A 22,759-nucleotide genomic window follows, 5' to 3' on the forward strand; every position below is an offset into this window, starting at 1 on the left:
AAGCCTCTCCCAGCAGTGTGTACCGTGTACAGCCCTTTGTGCCAGGGGAAAGATGGCTGGGTGGAGCTGAAGATGCAACATAAAGAGATGGTTATATTCCCTCGGGATTTCCTCAATCCCATCCTTTTACAAAATGCATCTATGACTTAGCTTTTGATTGCTCTGGATTTTAATAATTATGAATTTGAGTCTTACCTGAGACTCCTGTATTGTCACCTGCAGTGTCAAAGTACCCCATTCCCTTACACGTGCTGCTCCTACCAACATCTACCAAGCAGAAGACCTTTTTGGGTTTATTCAGTTAGAGAATGTGTTTCTAGAGGACACTTTGTATTCCCGGTGAGCAAGCGTGGGAACTCTCCCAAAAACTGATGTACATTAGGGCTCACAAGAAAACTCATTGGAGCCAAAGGAAATGCTCTGGGCAATTCTAATAGTGACAGCCCAGTGAAAGGTGTTAATATCAAAATGTTTTCTTCCTCAGATCTTTTATAAGCTTTTTGAATGAACATGGCTCTTGAAGCCAGCTTCTCTTTGCTCGTATCAACTGAGGCTGAGCGGTGGGGAGCTGCTTGCTTGATCTCCCATGGGTGATGAGTGCATCCCGAAGAAAGCAGCCCAAACTGGAACCCATTGTGTCTTCGAAATCTGATCACCCCCTTGAACTGTAGCTGAATGTCCCGTAAAGGTTACAGATCTCCCATCTGCCTCTGTTTAGGATTTATCTTGGCTGGAAGAACAGACGACAGGGTAATTGTGCTGGCTGAGATGCCAGACTCCCACATCAGCCTGCTGCCTTGCTCACCACCAAGCTGAACTGACCCAAAGCCGCCTTTGCGCTATATCCAGCCCAGATAGGTGGCCGGCTGTCATCACCCGTGGATGCAATCGCACCTTTTCCCCTCGTGTGAATGAGCTGTAACTTAAAGCAGAAGTGAAAACTATGCCATGGGAGTTAAGGGTGTGGTTGTGTTTTTTTTTTTTTCTTTTTTCCCCCCTACAAACTGGGAGTCACAGATCCAGAGCAAATGTCACGTTACGTGCCCCTCTGAGCACAGTCAGCTGGGTAACTGGGCAAAGAAAACCCAGATATAGCTGAAACCGAGACAACAATGAGTAAATGCTGTCAGGGAAAGGTTGTTCTGGTTTTAAGAGTACTGCCAGGGTTAAGAGCTCAGTTCTCCCAGCTGTGGATAAACAGGAGCTGGCCGTGCTGTTCTCTGATGCTGTTTTCACATTAATATCTAGCTATTAGCACTTCCTGGATGTGATCACATTCTTTGAAGCCGTTCTCCTTTTCCAGCAAGTTCAGAAGATAATTTTAGCTCTGGTTAGTGCTATAATTAAATAACCGAGTCTTCAGCTGAAGCAGCAGATGCCACCTTTGCCAATGCTTTTTCCACTGCTTATCTTGGGACACCGCTCCCAAGGACATGCATGCTTCTGAGGGCACCACGGAGTTGTCCCTGCTGAGCATCTTCTGGAGTCCAGCCTTGGTGCCTAGGGACATGACATGGCTTGTGTGAGTCACACTTTCAGCTGTGCTAAAAGGTTCTCCAGGGAAGATGGGTTGTTAGAAGTAGGGTTAGGGTGGTTGCGCACTGGGACAGGTTCCCCAGGGCAGTGGTCATGGCGCTGAGCCTGCCCAAGTTCAAGAAGTGTTTGGACAATGCTCTGAGACATAGGGCCTGATCTTTTGGTGGTGCTGTGTGGAGCCTGGGGTCGGACTTGATGATCCTTGAGGGTCCCTTCCAGCTTGGGATATTCTGTGATCCCATGATTCTGAGAAGATGCAGTTTACATCAGCATCCATGGCTTGTCATCTGGGCCACCCTGACTTTCTTATTGGGAAAGCATAAACCTAACTAGTTCAACAAGCCTATTCTCAGCCAGTGCAGCCTGTGAGGAGTTTCCTTTTTGTGGGACCAGCAGGAGAGATTCAGGTGTGAAGAATCAGGGGTGGATGGTGCAGGCGAGTACGTCACCAACACGCAGGCGGACGCTGCTCTCCTCGTGGGGAGATGCTCCAGGATTGGGATGCTCTGCCTGGGGAGTGCTCTGGTATCACCCAGGCTCTGGGTTACACTGCGGGCATAAGCTGTAGTAAATGCAGCAGCCACAGCATCCCCAGCAGCTGAGCCTTTATGGAGAGGGGAGTGGAGGAGTGGGGAACATTGTTTTGACGTTTTAATGGAGTGAGGATGAAATGTTTGGTTTATGACAGGGAGGGCGGTGGTGATTTCAGGCACTGCTGTTGCCTCCACTCTTGCAAGCTGTTTGGAAGAAAGCCTTAGCACGGGCTTCCACATAGCACTGAAGGAAAAAAATAACAACTTCCTAAGCCAATATTTTGGGGGAGAAAAGGCCATTTAATGAGGGGAGTGGGGAACACCACTGCTTGGTGCTATGCTGGCTTTGAGCAACAAGTCTCTCACTGGGTTTTAGAGGAATAGTTTAAAATGTGCCATATTTTTTAGCACAACAAGATGCACTGCAGATATGTCACATCCATTTCACTCCCCACAGCTGTTTACAAAAGAAAAATAAATAAATAAACCCCCTGGGACTGGAGCAGCTGCAGTCACTCAGCTGTCAATATGGGACAAGCCTCTTTCTGCTCCTCTTTTATTTCCACTTCACTCTGTTCTGCTGCACACATTTGGCTCTTCTGTGAATTTTCAGATTATGAGTTTTTTTTTTTTTTTCCCCAACTGCCTTTGATCTATACAGAAAGACTCACCCAGATCCCATTTGAATTCATTAATACATTGAGTAGGCATTTTAATTTTATGTTTACTGGCTTGTTTCCCTTTGTAATGTTATCTAACTGACAAGTTCTCCGTACTCAGTCTTACGTTTATTTTTTTTTTTCAGGTCTAAAATGTTTCCTCTTTCCTGAAAAGCTGTGATAATTTTTAGAAAAGTTATAAAGGTGTTTTCATTTCCACAGAAGAGAAACTGAATTACTCTCAGCTTTGATTACTAACAAATCAATACTGAAGCACGTAATTCTTTTTACACCACAAACAAAGTACATTTTATACCATCATCTGTAGCTTGAATTGTAGTTTAGAAGCTTGCTTAGGCACTAAAAGCAGCATTTTGTTTGCAACTTCCATGCCAGTGAAGTCACAGCATTAAAGGAATATCCTGGACTGGAGTTTTTCCCACACTTTCAGCTGTTTTGCAAAGACCTGCTGTGTTTTTCCCCAACAACTGTGAATTTAGCACAATGTACAGAATTCTAGCAAGAACCCTGGTTGCTTAAGTGTCCTAAACACATGGCCAAAAGGATGAGGAGCGGACATGTTTTGTGATGATCAAGCACAACTGTTTCAGTGGAGAAAATGCCCTACATTTGGTCAGACCATTTATCTCGAGTTGCTGGGATAGTGCTGTCTTTGGAAAGGGTGTAGGTGTTAGCAAATCGCCAAACTGTGAACCCTGTGAACCATAGACTGTCAGAAGCATTGGACCTGTTTTTTTTTTTTTTTTTTTTTTTAAGTTCCTGTTGTCAAGTGTGGTACAGTGGGGTTGTGAAAGGAATGTATTTTGGATGACCAGGATGATGAATGTATGATGCTTCATGTTTATTTGTAATGTCCTTTTTATACTTAGAACTTGCTTACATATGTATCTGTATGTAAATAAATGTTTAATCCTTTCCAGCTGGCGTTTAAAGCATCTGATTTGCTTGATTGTGAGGTTTGAGTTTTGTTTCAATTTGATCTGCAAAGCAAAGTTGCCTTTAACATCAGACAAACTGATTCCTTTAGGAGGATGTGATTTAATTTGGACTTACAGCTGGATGGCTGCTGAGGACTTTCTGCTTGGGTTCAGGGTAGCAAGAGCAGAGGCAGAGCTGTTGTCCATGGGAGCACTGTCCATTTGCACTAGAGCAAAAGAAAAAAAAAATCACAACCAGAGACTTCATAGCCATGTTGGAAATGCCAAAGAAATGCAAATTGCAGTCAGCAGAGGGTGGTATTTCACAGAGGGAACATCCTGGAGCATCCTCACTCCAGGGTATTGAAACCTGTAGCTGGTTAAACTCTTGTCCTAGCAGGATGCTAGGGCTGTGTGGATGAAGGTGATGTTTGGATGATGCTTGAGTTGGTTCATATTCTTTGCCCTACTGTCTTTTTTTGTCTTTTTTTTTTTTTTTTTGATTCTAGTTCTCTTCAGCATTCAAGATGCTCTTCATGCCCACAGCAGACAGCTTCTTCTGCTGGACTTCCCTAATGATCTGCCTTTCTCTGGGGTTGGGATCCAAACAGGAGATCTCCCATTTTAAGCCTTTTGGTCCGTATATAAAGTTTGTGCTCTGACATCCTGGAGATCAGATTTCCTCCCTTCTGCTAACACTTACGGTGAGAAATGAGCTGTGAAGCTTGAAGACACCATGTGTCTTTTATTGCCTCTTCCACCGACCTTGAAAGTCTTTCCTCAGTAAATGTCTGCCATGAGGGCCGGACCATCTGTTCTGCGTTTCCCCAGGAAGCTGGCACTCTGAGTCAGCACTAAAACAGGAAAAGGTATTTGCAGAGGGAAAGGTCCCTGCGTGCTTCTAAGCAGGAACTGGGCAAAGGGAGGGGAAGAAAACATCCTTGAAGCTCAGACAGTTTGGGAACCAAGCATTTACTGAAAGAGGTGAGGGCTGGAGTGTGCTCCCTGTGGGGAAGACGGCTGGAGAAGCCCGGCCAGCTTCCTCCTGGGGAGAGTAAGAGATGAGCTGGGGTACGGAGAAAGTCTGCGTGTGCAGGATTTGTTACTGGCCCAGCCCAGGACTGCAGGGACATACGTGCTGCTCCGTGGGCTGGAGGGGCTGCTCCTCCTTGCAAGAACCACACAACCTCTGGGATGTGCAACCTTCTCCTTGATAAGTAGAACAGAACAGAATAGATTAGACTGGAAGGTGTAGCAGCAAAGTCACGCTACAGAAGGAAGCTTGTGCCAGGCTTTGCTACATGTAGATGGGGCTGGAAACACTGCAGGAGCACAAAGGCTCCCAACAAAAAGGGAACAACCTGCACAGGGGGAGAAATGCAAGCCCCACAGGCTGCAAGAGTGGAAACAACACAACTTGCTGCCTGCCTTCATCCTCTCGTGTACAAATCCTTCCTCTAGAGCACCTGGGGAACTCTGCCCAGATGTCAGCTCACTGACCAGCATTTGTCACACACCAGTACTTTTTGGTCTTACTGGTGCAGTCCTCTTGCATAAAACAGGACTGCCCTGCGTGAATGTCAATACTATCTTACAGACAGTCCCCTCTAATTTAAAATCTAATCTCCATTTATGTCTTTCTAAGGTTAGGGAATCAATCACAAACTTGGTGTTTTTTTTTTTTTTTTTTTTTTTCAGATGTTCTGTTAATTACCTTCAGTGTTAAATATGCTGTTTGATTTTATTTTATTTTTTTTTTTTAATTATTCCCCCCCCCCCCATAATTGCATCATATCAGCTTGTATGAAACTACTTCTAAGTGTAGTACAGGGATAAATTTGCCACTGAATAAAAGCACTTACTTTGGATGAAACGCTTCATTCGTGTCAAGGCATGGTCAGGTATACAACGTAGAAGTTCTGGCAGTGTTTTAGTGCTAGATGCATCAGGTCTGGCATATCACTCAGATGAGATCAAACCCCCACGATAGGGTTTTTGTCCAGCTGGGTGTTTGTCCAGCTCATCACAAGCGAGTGCTTTAAGAGCCAGTGGCACCAGTCTCATCTTATGTGGGAGACTGTAGTTTTAATTAATCATGTGCTTTATTGGTTAGGGCACCAATCTCTTAAAAAACCTTTCAACAGATCCTTCCTGTACTCAGTGATGTCAATGTGCGTAATGCTGTCTTTCCCTTTATTTCTTCCACAGAAGACATAAATTCAGATTTACCATCTCCAAGTAGGCTGCATTTCTTACTCCCTTTCCACTTCCCCTTAACAGACTCATTGTATAGGATTTTATTTGAACATCAGTAAACGCAGGCACACACAGACCTAGGCTGGCTCACCCTACAGCCCTGCACTGTCCTGGAGCAACCACAGAGCAGTTCTGGGGCTCTGACTTGCTGCAAAGTGCAGGCCTGCAGCTCAGCTGGGCAACTCACCACCAGCATATAACAACTATCTGTCCTCTTCTGGTACTGGCATGGCGCTTCAGACGGGTCAGGAAGTCCTGCGCAGGGGGCTGTGTGTCAGAGCATGTCACTGCTGCAATCTGCCACAGTGGTTTAGGTTGGCATCACTGGCACAGCACTTAACAAGTGACCCCACTCACAGGTACGATGTTCGTCATTATTTTAGTCATCTCATCTAACTACCTTTAATTCTGCCTTCCCCCCCCTCCCCCCATCATATTCATCATTTTCATCAATAACTGGATGTTTCTTTTCTTCCATTTATGCTTAGGACCCAGGGACCACAGAGATCTGGGCTTTGGCTACCCAGCCCAGCCTAGCCTCTTGCACTGCCACCTACTGTTGCAGCAGCCTCAAACACCAGGAAGAAATTCTGGGCTGTGCTCGAGTATCTCGGACAGCAAGGAGAAAAAATGGTTTGCTGCCTAGGGTCTTTCAGTTATATCCAGAACTAGGCTTCAGGCTTTCTTAATACTGGACAAATCCGAACCTGTGCCTCAATTTCCTGAACTGTAAGGCGGGGGGAAAGGACAAATAGGGAAATGGACAACAACAACAGGAAGAAAACAACCACCAACAGCTATGGAAGAACTTTTTTGTAGCCTATTTACCTATGCAGACTCACTGTGTAGCCATGAGAAACTGTTGTCTCCACACAGCCTGCAGGACTGCTGCAGTCTCAGCACGCCTGTGCTCTTGGGGCGCAGCTCACCAATATCCTGCTCGACTGCAGAAGCTGTGTGTTCGATCTCAGATCGATCCCCAGAGTCATCCAGTAAGAACCTGGAAGGGACACGGACTCAGGGGCTCTTCTAGCGAGGACGAGACAATAGTGAACCAGAGAATACTTCACCTATTTGTACGTGAAAAAGTGAGATTATTAAACACTCACACATTTACATAAGTGTTTATTGCATGTTTTAATTTACAGTAAAATAAACTAACAGCAGAATTCTCTTTTCCCCATCTCTATGGTACAAAGTTCTGAAAATAATCTTAGGAAGACATATGCCTAAAAGTGTATAAAAATGGTTTTTAAACATCTCTTTTCTTTATATGAGTCATTCTAAAAAAAAAATCTTAAAAATAATTTAAAATAACACAGCATAAAATAATCATTTTTTACTGTTTTGGCTTACAGAAAAAGGGGCTCTGTGCTTGGAAGAACAACTCAGGAGACCAGCCTGTTGCCCCTTCCAATATAACCCCTGAATAATTTGCACGTGAGAGATGATTCTTTCCTTCTGAAGAGGAACAAGTTTCCAGGATTGAATCATTTAAAAACAAGGCCTTGGTGGTACCTGCAGACACAGGAGTTGCTAGAATCCCAGCTGTATTCTCAGAGTTTAACCCCTCACTTCTGAAGCATGCATCTTTTTCACTGTTCTCTTTGCTTCCAGAAATTGGGATCCACTCTTCAAAGTCGGCAGGCAACTGGCTGTTTTGGAACAGCTGTGAAACAGAGCTATTACTTTCTTTTTCTTCCCCGTTACACAGCTTCTGACGTTTCACTAACTTGCCAGTAAGCTGCTGTAACAGAGTGTTTTGAAAGGAAGACCTTGATCGCTTGCATTTGGAATGGACTTTAGCAGGATTTTTAGGGGTGAATAAAGTGACAAGAGAGCTTTGTTCCCCCAAAGGCCACAGTTTTTGGACAGGTTTTGCCACAGGAGTTGACTCAGAATAAGGAACAAAGTCTTGAGCACTAACTGAATTGCATTCTGAATCATAAAAGGAGTACGCTACTGGTGTACTGTGCTTACGAAAAGCAAGAGGGGACCTATGTAGGGAAGGGGTGTGTTTTAAACTGTTACAGTGAACATCCAAAGGAAAAAGCCCCAGTTCAGGAGTTGTGACCTTTCCTGTCAACCTACCTTCCTGTATCAAAGAGTTACATGACTTATTTAAGAACTCTACAGTTTTTGCTACCTCACTTGTATCAAAGAGATCAGCAGAAGCATTGTAGCTGCCTTCAGGGCAGCTACTGTTCTGTATCATCTCTCTCTTATTTATACTTTTGAAAGCATTTTCTTGCAGTTCTGTCGATGTTTTTAATTCTCTTTCATACATCCTCCTTGTGTTGTTGGGAGTTGCTGGATCAGAGTTCCGTATCCCTGTGAATGTAAGATCTTTTCTTTGGTTTGCTTCATAAGAACAATTTTCTTTATTTCCACTACCAGCTAAACAGCTATCACGCACAGACTGCATGCAGGTAGCCCTCTTGCTTCTTTGTAAACAGAAGCTTTCTTCACGTTCAGCAGCACGCTGCAGATTGATAAAAGGACAAGCTGACTTTGAAATTTCAGTATCTGCTTCTTTGGGCTGTCTGTTTCTTTTGGAAGCAGAATACTCTGATGTAACCAGTAAGGACTGTGATGGAGTAAGTAGATGAGAGCTAGGTATAACGCAAGATGCCCCCCGTTCCTTGTCAGCTGAAGATGAAATGCTACAGAAAGACTCATGTTGTGACACCTCATCACTCTCAGAATTTGGATTTGACTGCTGCCAAGCAAATGATATACTCTCCCAAATATCTTTCTCTGCTGGTGGCAAGAACCTCCCTGATATGCTCCCTTCAGGTAAACCACCAGCTCCTGGGGCTTGCCTGGGACATGATTTGTTAAGATTTACACTCAACTTGCTGCTTTCAAGGGCGGTACGTTGGCCTGCCTCAAGACTGGGTGGAGTTACAAAGCTCTCACCTTCTATTCTGGCTAAAAATTCATTCAGACTTTCTGAGAACGGGAGCTCCTCCCAAAGCACAGAATCTGTCTGAGACACTCTAGTTACATTTACATGATTAGAAGTTGAGGTACGTCTGTTGTAAAAAAGGGAGTTTGGGGATTTTTCTTTGTAAGAATCATTTCCAATACTAGTCTTTGGGTAAATGCTTTTTACTCCAAACTCTGAGGGATTTTTTAACAACCTGGAATTGTTTGGAGGTGAACAGTTAGTCCCTGAGAAGGAAATTCTCTCTAATTTATCAGTCGCAGAGATTCTGTCAGTCTGACTAGGCTGTGAATTTAATTCATCCTCCTCCTCTTTATTCTCTTCCCTCACTGAAGAGCTGCAACACTGTGACTCCCAAAGAGTTTGATTGTTAAGGCTTACACTGCACGATTCTGCAGAGACAGGCCTTCCCTCTTCTTCATGCTGTTCACTCACCAGCTTTCCCACTTCCAGAGTGGGAAAGTCTTCCGCTGTTACCCAAGCAACAGATGAAGTCAGGCTGAAGGACTGCTGCCAGCACCCTAAAAAACTTTCTCCGCCACTAGACTGAACAAAACAGGAGTTTCTGTTCCAGCTAGACAAGCTGCTGAGCTCGCCGACAGGTTCATCTATTGGAGGTGACAATGAATCAGGTAAGTGTGAGCTGTTATTATGGTTCCCGAATTTCCTGGACTGCAGGAGTCGATGGAAGTAGGTGATAACAGTAAAGCCAGTAACAGCAGCATTTGGCAGGAAGATCTGGCAAGCTGTAAGGGTTTTTGTACCTCTGTTAATTCTGGAACAGTTTTGCAAGATGCTGCTGGCAAAAGAACACCCTCCATCCTCACTTGCACAACCCTGAGGGGGGAAAGGAAAAATTAGTATAATGCTCTGGTTTAAGACAAAAGAAAATAATTAAGGCACGCCTTTTAAGTCAGGCTTAAATTTAGGTATCCCTTTTAGGTCAGAATCTGCAGCAAAGAGAAGACAAAACAGTCTGTCACACAAAGCAGCACTCCCTGGGAAATAAGAACTGGCAAGGGCTATAAAGGGCATCACAGTGAGAGGCACTTTGCTTGCTGCAATTATGCAGAGTTTTGGAGCTGGAAAAACAACCAAGAATTCTAAGCAAGAACTTCCCAGAAATTTTCTTCCTCCCATTAGGGCACTGGGTGCTCCACAGCTTCCTCCAGTACAGTTCTGTGCAACTGGTGAGCTGCCTGATGCCAATGCTTTTCTTTTGTCTAGGAGGCACTGGGTAGTACTTGAAGTGAAGCACTCTGGTACCAGCTACCTGACTTGGCAGCTCAGCTACCAAAGCCAGCATGTTATTTTCTATGCGATATTTCCATTTCATGGAGTAATTTACAACCGTTATCTTCTCAGATATATTTAGAGAGTAGTATTTCAAAGGAGTTTCAGCAGCAATTCCTTGTAACACCTGCTCCACTCTCCAAAGAAACAACGGGTAGAAAATGATATTAAAAGCAGAGGGAGCATCTAATGTTTTGAGAAGTGGATAAACCTTCTTTTATCTCCCCCTGAAGGTCTGACAATACCAGAGAGGACAAAAGCAAATATAGTTGTCTTCAAATTCATCCACCCTTCTATTCCCTGAATCCATGCAGGGTGCAAAGATTGAAATTGAAGACTGTTAGCCAAGCACAATGACTTTCTATATAAGTCTTAAAATACATATGTATGTTTATACATCCCTCTCCGTATTTTTTAAAAAAGTATATTGTGTTGATTTTGAATTATGTCTGGGAGAGTGCAACTGTAGGCACAGCTGAACAAAATGATATAGAAATGTCTGTAGCTACAGGCTGAGCAAATGGTCTTTGCATACGTGTTCAGGCATTGTGTGTGCAAAAGCAGCAACAAGGCTGTTGATATACAGAAGGATTACTCATATTTGTAAAGGTATTAAACCTAGAGAGCTGGTGAATGGTTCTAGCTCAATAAAGTTAATCCACAAGGTTCTCCAATTTCCATTGCATAAGACACAACATGAAGAAAATCTCGGCTGAGATACAAGTTTTGTGGGTGAGGAAAAACACCTGAGCCAGGTAAGATTTTGTCAGCAGACTTCAAAATATGAATGACCCTCAAAAGCAGCATTTTAAGAGAACTTAAAAGACATTTCCCATGGAAATATTACAAACAGCTAATATTTCGGGGTCTGTTAAGCACACAGGCAAAGCACAGATGCGTATATTCAGCAGCTGTACTTTATCAGCATTTTTAAACACTCTTAAATCCAGAAAGGTCAAAATGTTGCAAGGGGATGTGTGCATCTCCCTACATTTCAGAAACCAGAAGACTATGCAGCATGGGAAAGGTAAGGCAAGGCTTGCAAAGGCAGTCTGTTTCATGCTTGAACTGTATATGCTTTTTTTTTTTTTTTTTTTTAAATACAGATTCCAAGCTGTTACTGACATACACAGGAGCTGGCATTGCTCAGCCTCTCTGAAAAGCAGCCCTGACAAGCTGTCAAGCTGACTACTGCCATTCAAGATGGCTTTTGAATGTGACTCATTTAAAATAACAGAAGAATTTGAGGAAGAGGAGCAGAATCATTCACATATTCTAGCCCCAAATTTTCTCCTCAGGATACTGACATTCTGAAAAAAATGTCTTGATAAGTCTATACCCCCAGCTGGCTACAACTTAATGAAAAAACTCATTATAAGAATGTAATATGGATTAAAAATTACCTTCACTCCAAATATAAATCTTTTTCCAATGAAACAGCTTTCAACTGCTTCAACTAACACTCTTGGAGATGGATCTCTGTTTGTTTCTCCTGACAGCTGATTAAAGTCTTCAATACACCTGGAGTAAAAACATACAGAAATAATGCATTGATGCAGTAAGATTTACACAGCAGTTCAGCTGTCGTGTTGGTAGAACAGACTAAAGAGAAGATACTGTGGTAGCTTAAACTAAACAGAAAGAACACAGGAAATCGTGAGCCTCTAAAATTAATTGTTTAGTTCACTTAATTTGTTACAGTGAAATAAAAGTAAACAATACTTCATATAGGTTTAATATGCATACAACACTTGGGTGTTCCTTGCGTGGCTCCAGTTTTTGGATCAGCACCATGATTTACAGATTATAATGCTGCCATGTATGCTGCTGTTACTTACACATCCTTTCTGCCTGCATCTTTACAGCAATGGCAGCATCCATATTAAGCCATGCAAGTAGTTTTGCTTTTCACAGTTCACAGTAGTACAGCGGTCTAGTGGAGAATGACTCCCATAAGAGTATTTTTAATGTTGTTAATACAGGATTTAAAAAGAGTTATCTTTGACCCGATGATAACATCAATCAGTGGAAAATAAAAACAGAAAAAGAAAAAGGGAACGTATCTAAATATCTTATCATTGCAGTTTGATGTATCAGAAAGTCTGAAGCTTTTAATGTGGGTGGTCAGGCTCTAAGGATTAACAGCCTTTCTTAGAAATCCCTCAATGCTAAAGGAAAATCTGGTCTCATTAATAAAAAAGCTGTAAGAGGCATTTTTTTCTTAATCCTAACAATAAGAACAAAATACAACAACAACACAACCAAAAATCCATCCCTTCCAAAACCAAACCAAAAAAAAATTTGACAAGAAAAACAAACTAACCAAAAAAAAAACAACCAAAAACCCCAATCCGAACACCAAAAATAAATGAACAACCCCACAAACCTGACAGGCTCTTTTTACCTTAAGACTTAATTTTGCCGTAAGATTTGAAAATATGTTTACATTTCTGAAAAAAGTCAACTTACTTCGTAATTTGCCATTAGATGAAGAAAATTACATCATCTCAAATTTAGGTGGAAGGATCCACCCAAGGGCCCAACTAAATGGTGAAACTCACTTAGTACCATCTAAGTAATGGAAATCACAGAAATCACAGAATGGTTTGGGTTGGAAGGGACCTTAAAGCCCACCAAGTCCCAACCCCCTGCCATGGGCAGGGACAACTCCCACCAGACCAGGTTGCCCAACTGGCCTTGAACACCTCCAGGGATGGGGCATCCACAGATCCTCTGGGCAACCTGTGCCAGTGCCTCACCGCCCTCTGAGGGAAGAATTTCTTCCTTGTATCTAATCTAAACCTACTCTCTTGTAATTTAAAACTATTCCCCCTTGTCCTATCACTGCACCCCCTGACAGAGTCCCTCCCCAGCTTTCCTGTAGCCCTCTTTAGGTACTGGCAGGCTGCTGCGAGGTCTCCCCTGAGCCTTCTCTTCTCCAGGCTGAACAACCCCAACCCCCTCAGCCTGTCTTCACAGGAGAGGTGCTCCATCCCTCTGATCATCCTTGTGGCCTCCTCCAGACTTGCTCTAATGTATCTTCAGCAGAAAAGCAGAGATTTCTTACATAAAAGTAATACATATCAAAATTTCAAGATTTCAGCAGGAAACCAAACTCAACCATTTTCTCAAGGTGATGGGTACCAGGGAAAAGCTTGAAGGGAGTGTTTTAACAGCTTTTTTCCCCATTTGTCTCCCCACAATCCAAGCTCGTCTCATTTGTTTTTTTTTGAGGTTGACAAAAAAGCAGTAGTTATATAGGCAGAAGAAACGCATTCCTTACCTTTGCAGATTTCCTGCAGTGACACCAAAGAATGGATCTAAGCAACTTCCAAACACAGTAATGTCAAACAAATCATTTGTGTCAGCAATCTTCAGGGACAATCTATATCTGTACCCTGCATCTTTAACTTCACCTGTGCAGCCACACTTTGGACAGTTAAACCTGACAAGACAGGAAAATAATAAAAACCAAATTGAACACATGAACTTCACTGCGGAGCTAAGAACTTATCTGCAGTTTAAATGCCACTAGAATAATGCACTTAATATTCCATTGCAAATTATAAGATTATTTCTTGGTCTTTACCCCCTGAGGTATGAATATTAACATAAGCTCAGCAAGGGGCCTGTATCACTCTGGCTTCCTTGGTAGGTGGATTAAATGCTAGTCTGTTGTCAAGCTGGAGAGACACAGCGGGCTTTGAATGACCTTTGGGGGATTCTGAACTCCTTGGCACCTCTGTCTGTTTGCGTTTTGCTGTCTTCTGGGATTTTTTTTTTCTGAAGTTTAGTATAAAACCTAGATTAAAAAAATCATCAGGAAACAGCACTGTTGTATCTTTGACTTCAGCATGTCAAACAGCAGATATCCTTCCTTTGCAAAGCCAGCTCCTTCCATTCTGTGCTGATACTCATTGATTTGTTGTGTCATCTGTTTGACATTAACAGTGGGAGGAAAAAAAGGAAAGCTCATCTCTACCTGGACACACAGCAAGTGGAAGAATCATACTGAATTACATCATGCATTGAACACACAGAATAAGAAGAAATAATGCATTCTAACTTCAGAACAGCACCAAAGAATCGAAGTGCAATGGATGCAGGTGGAAGATGTTAACACACATCTGCATTCTCCTGAACAGTCCTTTGACTTCACGTGGCACAATGTAACTCTTGATTCTTAATGATCTCTAAACTGTTACAGGACTTTAAAGAAATCCAAATGGTGTTAATTTCAGATATTTGTTAGTTATCATTTATTTCTCTGAGTAGTTAGTGGTAACTTTGTGCTCAGCAATCAGAGACCTGCAAGGCCTCTGACAGCAAACAGCCAGCGGGATGGAACAGCTTACAGCACGTACCTCTTGGGGTTCAGCACCAGCCTAGAAAAGCAGCTCTGACAAGCAGGATAAATGAAGCAGGAGTTCTGGACAGAAATTACAGAGGCAGCCAGGAGTCTTCTCGCTTTGTTCATGTGCTCACAGAATCATCTGAAACAGCCAAGTCAAAATGTTTAATTACTTCTGGTTTTATGAAATGTTAATCAGAGAGTTCCAATGTTAGCTACCAAAATGTTCTCTACAGCTGATGTAAACACGGCTTTATAAATCCTTCTTTGAAAAAGCACATTTATTACAGTAATAATTATTTATAAATCTCCTTTCGATGTATACTGCAGAACAAACCCAGAATAGGAAGTGAATTCCACTTCTTCACCCCATAACTCCCTCAGGGAAGTCGAGGGCTAAGGAGATAAAGGAGACTTGAATATGGCTTTTGTAAGTTAAAAGTTGTTTTATAATCAACACTGACATTGTGTTCATACTTTGCTACAAAATAGTTCAAGTCTTGGCCAATTCCTTGGCCCTTAGGGGCACTGTTCTCAGCATTCTGGTAAAAACAAGAACTGTAACACACATACTAGAAAAATGTGAGTGACTGAAGTCATTATTCTGAGTAGTTCAGAGAAAAAACAAAATCAGATAACCAAATATTCCCTATGCCAGAAAGGCCTGGAGAAAAAAAAAAAATGCAATAAAAGGCAAAAGCTTTACTGGAGGGTCAACCAAAATGAAACATTTCTCTTCAGAACATAAATTAGCAGGAACTCATTTGACAGATTAAGTGGTGCCCATATTCAATTTGTGCTTAAATAGAACTCTTTTGTTTTACTTGCAGTACAAGACACCACCACACAGTATGAATAAAACACAGCAACACTGCATAAAGAAGTAATAAAAAGAAGTAACAGAAGCACCCCCAAAGGTGGATTTAGATCAATCAGCAGATGCTCCACATTCCAATTGCTTTTCAACTCAGAACTATATAAACAAAGCATGCTCCTACCTATCTGAACTTTTTATTGAAAGAACTAAAGAGATTCCTGAAAGTACAGCAAATATTTTAAGTATTCTGCTGAAAATTCGGAATTAAAGCATAGAAAAATTGTATTTTTCCACGGGTTATGTTAGGAGACCCCTTTAGAGCAAGGGGCTCAATCCCAGTAACGCTTTCTATGGTATAAATAACGTCCACCAGAAGGCTGGAAGCGAACACAGCCCAAACGCATAAGGTTTTCTGGCCTTTCATACTGTGAGAAAACTCTCAATAATTCTCTTCAGACAGGATCTTCCGTGAAGCTATTTTATTTGCGATTGTAATGCCGAGCGTCCTGTCAATCAGGAGCATATTTTATGCAAACAAATCATAACCTTTTATTTCCTATTAGCCCACACCTGATCACCTCCCCTCTTTCCTCACTGGCTGAGTACTATTTTTATTTTATTTAATATTTATAACTTTTAATATTGAGTATACTCAATGTTTTTCTATAACATATATGTACGTTTTTTCTCTTTAAATCATGCCTTTAATTTCTCCTTTTTCCCTGTTTTCATTTCTCATTTCTTATGTTTTGAGAACTTGTGATCTTCATTATTTTTACCGTACTCACGCTGCTCACCCTGTTTTCCTCTAGCTTCTACCTCATTTGGAACAGCGAGGCCTTCTATTGCCCACTCACCTACTGAGCACCTCTATTCATGTCACCGCACAGCTACATTTGCACACAGACGGGCAGTTTTCTACCACAAAAAAACGACCCCCAGCTCCTGCCCCACCCCCCCCCCGCCGCTCCTCACCGCCGCTTTCCACGGGCGCCCGCTGCCCCCTGGCGGCTCCCAGGGCTCGCACCGCTGCTTTTACCCTAGCGCAGCCGCCGCCTCCAGCTCCCAGAGGACACCAAGGGCCGGAGGGAGCCGGAGGGAGCCGGAGGGAGCCGGAGGGAGCCGGAGGGAGCCGGAGGGAGCCGGAGGGAGCCGGAGGGAGCCGGAGGGAGCCGGAGGGAGCCGGAGGGAGCCGGAGGGAGCCGGAGGGAGCCGGAGGGCTCCCCGCACCCCCCCCCAGGCCCCCTACCCCCCGCCGCGGGGGCCCCGGCCCGGTCCCCGCCGCCTCAGGGCCTGGCGCGGCCCCTGAGGAGAAGGCGGAAGTGCGGGTGGTTGCCAAGGGCCGTTGCTAAGGGCGGGGACGAGGATGCGCTCAGCCAATGGCGGCGCAGCGCGGCGTGAGACCTCCCCCGGCTCCACCCAATGACATGCGAGGATTGCCGACCGCACGTGCCACCCAGCCCCTCCCACTTCACGCCCGCCACGGCGGCCGGCCAACCGCGAGAGGGCGCGCGCGCCGTCCGCGTTCATCTCAACCAATCGCAGCCGCCCAACCCCCTCAGTGCCCGCCCACCGAAGCGGAAACCCCTCCCCTTCCGGCACAGTCCCTCAGAGCGCCCCGCGCGGGGCGCAGGCGTGGACACACCCCTCCGCCGGCTCCTGCCGGCACCGGCAGGGGAGGGGGCGGTGGGGCCGCCATAAAGCGGCGGGGCGGCGGGCAGCACCCCAAGGCCTCGCCATGCCGCGCCTCCTCCTCCCCCTCCTGCTGCTTCTCCTTTTCCTCGGCCAGCTCAGTGCCTTACTGGCGCCCCGCCGCCGCCGGGGTGCCCCGCCGCCGTCTCCAGCCCCTTACCTGACGCGTTACCTCTCGCAGCAGGTAGGAGCTGCGGGTTTTGCAGTAAAATATCCCTTCCCTCCCTGCCCGGGCGCTGCTCTGGCTGAGGGGAAGCCTGGCGGGGCTTGGCAGAGGGCTGGGTCCTCAGCCGGGTCGTTTCCATGGGGATCGAGGGGTGTTTGCTGCTCTTCAGTGCCTAATCTAGCTAATTAGCGTGTTTTTGTAGCTTTCTGAGCGCTGCGGTGCTGAATTCCTCAGGTAAGGTTCTTGTTGCGTGTTCCTCCTGTAGGCGAAGCAGCTGGCTGCAGCCACAAGGTGCCTGCCCTGCTGTGGCTTGGTCAGCTGCACCTCCAGTGATACCTGCATACACCCCCTGGGTGATTTGTTTCTTTAAAATGGGAATCTGATTCTTGTTACTAACCTCAGCTTTATTTTGCTGGTGGTTCGAACTCAATGTGTTTGTGAAATCCTTAGCATGTGCACAGAGCAGAAGTCACTGTGATCTTTGATAACAAACGCTGGTGCAGTCCCCTTGCAGAAACCTCAAAAACATTTTTTTCCCCTTAAGTTTTCCCAAAGCAGTCACCAGTTTCTCCTGATGCATCAGGGAAGGTTTGCATCTTGACCTTCGCTATCCCAGACTTTGTTGGGGAGGTAATGGATCCTCTTGCCTGGAGGTGTGGTGAGAGGAGAAGACACTTCTGCCACTGTCTGGCTGTGGTTGGAGGCAGCATGCAGCCTGGTTCTGAGTCTCGTGCCTTGGTCTAAACGGGAGAGCTGTGGGAGGGAGATATTTAATGCACAGGCACCACATCTTGTGTGGTGGCGTGGGGATTGAACATCTCAGTGTTGGAGATGGTGAACTCTTCATGGGAAGATGAAAATGGGAGGGATATGCTTTCAGAGAGAACAGAGTTGAAGAAAACAGGTAAGCTGCATAAGGTCATCCTGAATTAGATACAAGATAATTTTAGAGTCAAAGTTCTCCTCGTTAGAGTTGAGAGGTGAGTGTGCTGCATTTAAGGGTGCATCCATGCACTGAGATTATACTACTGTGGTCTGTTTCTGCTTGTGAGTGGTCTTCTTCCAGGGGTCTGCCTGTAAAACCTATGGAATTCCTGAGGGTTGAGAACATCTCCACCTAATGAACACTTTCAAGTTGCTCAGGGAGCGATTGGAGGCTTGAGTCCCTTCACCAGCTCTCCTGCTAGCCCTTTACCTCATACTGCAGATGCCTTCTGCAGTGCGTGTTGGTGTTGGCCAGGATATCAGCTCTGTGGTGTATCTCGCTGTGTGACACCCAGTTGTAGCACACCGGCTGTTACGCGTTGCTGCCATCATATCAGTGGTAGTCATCCTGTGGCCTGATCTGCCCTCTGTCACCATGTTCACACCTCTGTCCTCATCCCATTTTGGAGATGTCTCCTTTTGGAGCTGCCATGTGCCTGGGATCTGTGGATTTGGGGAGGTAAATACATTTTGAGAGGAGGGAAGGGGAAATCCCAGTGGCACTGTTGTAAAGGTGATGCCAGATCTCGATCCCTTCAACCTCATCCTTGTTTTTCTTCTTCCCTTACCTTAAGCAAATCCTGTTGGCTATGAGTACCTGCTGTGGCAATTGGATCCTGCTGACAGGTTCTGAAATCCTCGACTTTGCTGCCCAAAGGCTTACAAATATCACAGCACATGGTGGGAGATGTGTGCCTATTCACGTTTTGGGTGTTTGGGTGTTTTCCTATCATCAGATTTGGATGTTGTTGCCTGTCACCTGAAAGATGTAGGGCTAGCATAAAAGGTCTAATCACATGGAGGCGTAAAACTTTTTTTATCAGTGGCACGGCGTGCAGAACTAACAGGCAGCTCTCCAGCCTTTATGAAACGTGTGCTGAGCACAGCTGTCTGGGAATTTGTAATTACATTATGATTCTGTAGTGGAACATAAATACTGTGATTACCATATTAAATAGGGGTGGTGATACTTTGCCACCTCTGAGGGCTGATGATGTTTGTTTACATGAAAGTTGCGTAGGGCTTGAATCATCAGCCTCTGTTCTTCCATAGTTAAAGTTGCTGTTTTGATTATAGCTTTTCTGTTATCGGTTTATATAAATATAAACAATATAAAAATGTTTTTGCAATATGGCAAACTATTATGCTGTCACAAAGGAAACATTTACACTTCTGTTAAAAAGCAAAATTATTTGAATAGTCTTTAAATATTCAATATTTCCATGAAAGACAATTTTGAAAAGTCTATCTAGATAGCTTGCATGAATCCTGTTGCTTAGCAAGTTACCTCTTGAGCACTGTGAACAGTTCATTAACATTGTACACTACAGAACAGAATTGCAAAAGCTGGAAATTTCCTTGTGGAGTTACAGTTCCTAATCAGAGCTGCTTGTCGTGGAAGCCTGGAGACCTAGGACATTGCTTGAGGGGTCAGCGTCAGCACTTACTGATGTCTGAGTCTGTGATGAGTCTGGTATGTGTCTGCTTTCAGAAAAACGGGGGAGAAACAGGGTCAGAGTTCAGCTTGAGAGTAGTTTAGGCTAAACTTCCTTCTGTTTGCCACTTTAAATGTCTGACACCCCTGACAGCAGGGCTAAAGTCTAGAACGGGAGAAATAAGTCACACGATGCCCATGTCAGTGTGACTGGGACCTCAGCTTGCGTGTCAGATGTACTGAACTGTTTGTCCTTGGTGTTCCGTATTATTTTGGCTTGGGGGTGTGACTTTTTTCCCCTTCAGTAAGTAAAGGTTGCCTTTAAGCTCTCTACTTCTCCAATGCGTGAGTGACATTACCTGATCTAAAGGTACCTGATGCTGCCATGGGCTGGTACACAGCCCTTGTAGGAGGAACTGCCATCACCCACATCTTTATACCAGCAAACCATACCTGTCACGGGGGAGTTAGTCCCCTTTTTAGCTTTTGTGATTGACTGTTGAGACTTCTGTAGACAAGATGGTGCTTGCTTCTGCTTTCGTATCTTGCTCTCAGAATTGAGGCGTGTGTGTTAAATCAATCCATGTAAAACTGACCTTCACTGAGAGGTGTGTAGGATGTATGGAGCTGCAAGCACAAGACTGCTCTGAATGGCCTCTGTAAGCAGCTGTGTCAGTGACAACAATGACAACTAACAGAAAGGGCTTTGAGGCACCTGAGGGCTGTCTCCTCTTTACCCAAGTAGAAATAATCCCACAGTGGGGAGTGTCTGGAGTCAGGCTGCTTTTTCTGACCTTTAGGGAGCCTTGTCTTGCATCTGCATCATTTCTGTCTTCAATCACTAGTGTTGGGGGGAAAACAACAACAAAAAGTTTGTTGCTCTAAATGCAGAGCTGCATTAACGGCGTCTCGGTGATAGCCTGCCTCCTCAGAAAACAGTGATGTCTCTTCACTCCGTATGATAATTGGTGGTTGTGCAAGACTTAATGTGGTGGTGGGGCTCTTCTGCACAATCCTACTTTGTGTGCACGTCACTCACTCTGTAAACAGTTGTGAATTGGTCTAAGAACCAGCGACCGTGTACAAATAAACTCTTGTTCAGCGAGTTCCTGAGCATGGTCCTTCAACTGATTATCATTGGTACTAACACGTCAGTGATGTGGCCATTTCCAGAAGATGAGCTCTGGTTGCTTTTAATCATTTTCTAGATGTCATACACATCACTATGTCATAGCTTAGCAAACTCATATGCCAATCTCTGTGCTCTAAAACTTATCCGTGCTTCACATTGTGTATATGTAAAAGGAACCTCCTAAAGTTTGAGAAGTAATGCAGTTTGATTTCTTCTAGCTCTATCATGTTTCTTTAATGCCCTATTTTGTGTTACAGACTGAAGTTTTGAGGCATAGAAAATGAAAGCTTTGATTGAAGGTGCAAAAATCAGAAGCAAATTTAGAAAGTGTGTGAAAACTTGAATGCAAATTTTCAGGTAAGAAAATAAAAGTTGAGAAGGACAGCAACAGGCAAAAGAACACCTGTCAGCGAAGGAAGAAGACCTGATGCGGTCCTTTCTGTTTTATGGGAAGGACCAATTTAGGGGAAACCTGTGAATCCTAGAATTTTCCTGCTCTGAATATCAGTGCTACAGCAAAAAAAAAAAAAAGGCCTTCAGGTAACTGTATGAATGAGCAGTGTAAGGGAAGTGAGGTCAAGAGACTGGATCACCTCTCTGACAGTGCTATCTTGATTGAATCCAAACCAAAGGTGCAGTTTTGCATTGAATGTTGCATCTACTGTATCCGCAAGAAGGAAGCTTACAATTAAGGAACAAACTATCTTTTAATCCAGTTTAATACAGTCTTTTAAAGTTTTTTTAATATTGTGTGCAAATGAGTGGCATGAAGTATATTCATACGTACATATACTGGTGCTGTACAAGTTGCTGTAATGCTAATGGAGTAATTTTTAACTTTAGGCCTCAAATTTCCTTATAAAGCTGATTTCAATCTGGTTTAATAGCTTTAATTGTGGTAAGTAAATTTTTCGGCAGTTTATGGTGACTCAGGGTGGTGTCTCAGAATAGTAACACATGGCAGGAATGGTTAAGAAGGGTTTGTTTTTCCAGTCTGGCAACACAATGCAAGAGCACCTTCCACTTCTGGTGAAGGAAAAAACAAAGTGCTTTTTACGTGGCCCCTTGGTACCCATTAGTAGTTATGTCAGTGGTCAGAGAAGTGATGCTGATGTTTGTCTTTGAGGTGAATTACTTGGCGTATATGTTTTACTCATCAAGGAGTTCAAGAGCACTTGGCAGCTCTTGCTCTGTGATATCATAGTGTGATTTAAAACACGAGCTGTAAGCTATAAACCAGCTCTATAAGCAAAACAATAGCTCTTATTCAGTGGACAGGAAAGCAGGGAAGTACTTGTTAAAGCTCGTCAGTGCATTTTTATTTTTATGCACTGCTTATCTGTGGGTCACAATGCAGGCATCAGCTTCTCAAATTAAGCAGGAAACACTTAATTTCCTCACAACTTGCAGTCTCTTCCTTTGAGTGAGAAGTTAATTCTGAAGGCTACGAAAAGCATCAATAATCACTGCTCTGTCTGAAAATAAGCACTTTTATCTCTAGCTTTAAACATTAAAAAGCTGCAGTAAGAAAGGCTGAAATACTTCTGTAAGGCTTTTTATTAAAGAAAGCCTGAAGAACTAAAGACTAAACAAAATGGCACGTGGCTGAAGTAGTAAGCAGCAGAAAGAAATTCTGTTAGCTTTGTTGAAGTTACTTTAACTTGCACCCATTGCCTGAGCTGCCAGCTGTGTTTCTTGCTTTTGAGGGAGAGGGGGGTGGAAATGAAGTTCAAAGCAGAATTCAATGCTCATGTGTTCTGCATGGATACTTTGAAGAGATCAAGGCCATCAAAACAGCCAAAAGCATAGTCAGAGACAGTACAGATAATTTGTAACATGTGCCAAACAGGTGAGAGTAGATTACTTCTGGCACTAGATTAGATTATTTCTTTAAGTCTTCAAAAACTGGAGAAACACCTTAATTTTCTTTACTTCATATGTTCTGGAATATGTAGGTTTTTATAGCTAGGGCAGTGAATGTTGGTGAGAAATTAATGGGAAAACCAGGCTGCCATCAGTG

At 43.9% G+C, this 22,759-nt stretch overlaps 3 protein-coding genes across 4 annotated transcripts in view; 2 read left to right on the plus strand and 1 right to left on the minus strand.

Moving 5' to 3' along the window:
* Positions 1-3,668, plus strand: part of RAB30 (RAB30, member RAS oncogene family) — a 47,594-nt gene extending 43,926 nt beyond the window's left edge. Inside the window, exon 6 of the transcript XR_011089839.1 lies at positions 2,875-3,668. The gene's annotated coding sequence lies outside the window, so the exon portion shown is untranslated. The remainder of the gene's footprint in view (positions 1-2,874) is intronic.
* Positions 3,669-7,030: 3,362 nt separating this feature from the next.
* DDIAS (DNA damage induced apoptosis suppressor) lies at positions 7,031-16,658 on the minus strand. Of its 2 annotated transcripts, none has more exons than XM_068658646.1 (5): positions 16,306-16,658; positions 14,527-14,655; positions 13,446-13,607; positions 11,566-11,683; positions 7,031-9,706 (listed from the first exon to the last, which is right to left on the minus strand). In XM_068658646.1, exons 2-5 carry the CDS (start codon positions 14,637-14,639, stop codon positions 7,262-7,264), a joined length of 2,838 nt encoding a protein of 945 aa, XP_068514747.1. In that variant the 5' UTR covers positions 14,640-14,655; positions 16,306-16,658; the 3' UTR covers positions 7,031-7,261. The 2 variants fall into 2 exon arrangements, with proteins under 2 accessions (XP_068514747.1, XP_068514820.1); XM_068658719.1 differs by lacking the exon at positions 16,306-16,658 and adding an exon at positions 16,188-16,273.
* A 280-nt stretch (positions 16,659-16,938) lies between these two features.
* The window catches only part of PRCP (prolylcarboxypeptidase), a 31,355-nt gene continuing 25,534 nt past the window's right edge, over positions 16,939-22,759 (plus strand). The window contains exon 1 of the mRNA XM_068659853.1: positions 16,939-17,206. Coding sequence (XP_068515954.1) covers positions 17,069-17,206 — 138 coding nt within the window. The 5' untranslated portion in view covers positions 16,939-17,068. The remainder of the gene's footprint in view (positions 17,207-22,759) is intronic.

The sequence above is a fragment of the Anas acuta genome, chromosome 1 (assembly GCF_963932015.1).
Source record: "Anas acuta chromosome 1, bAnaAcu1.1, whole genome shotgun sequence".
NCBI lineage: Eukaryota > Metazoa > Chordata > Aves > Anseriformes > Anatidae > Anas > Anas acuta.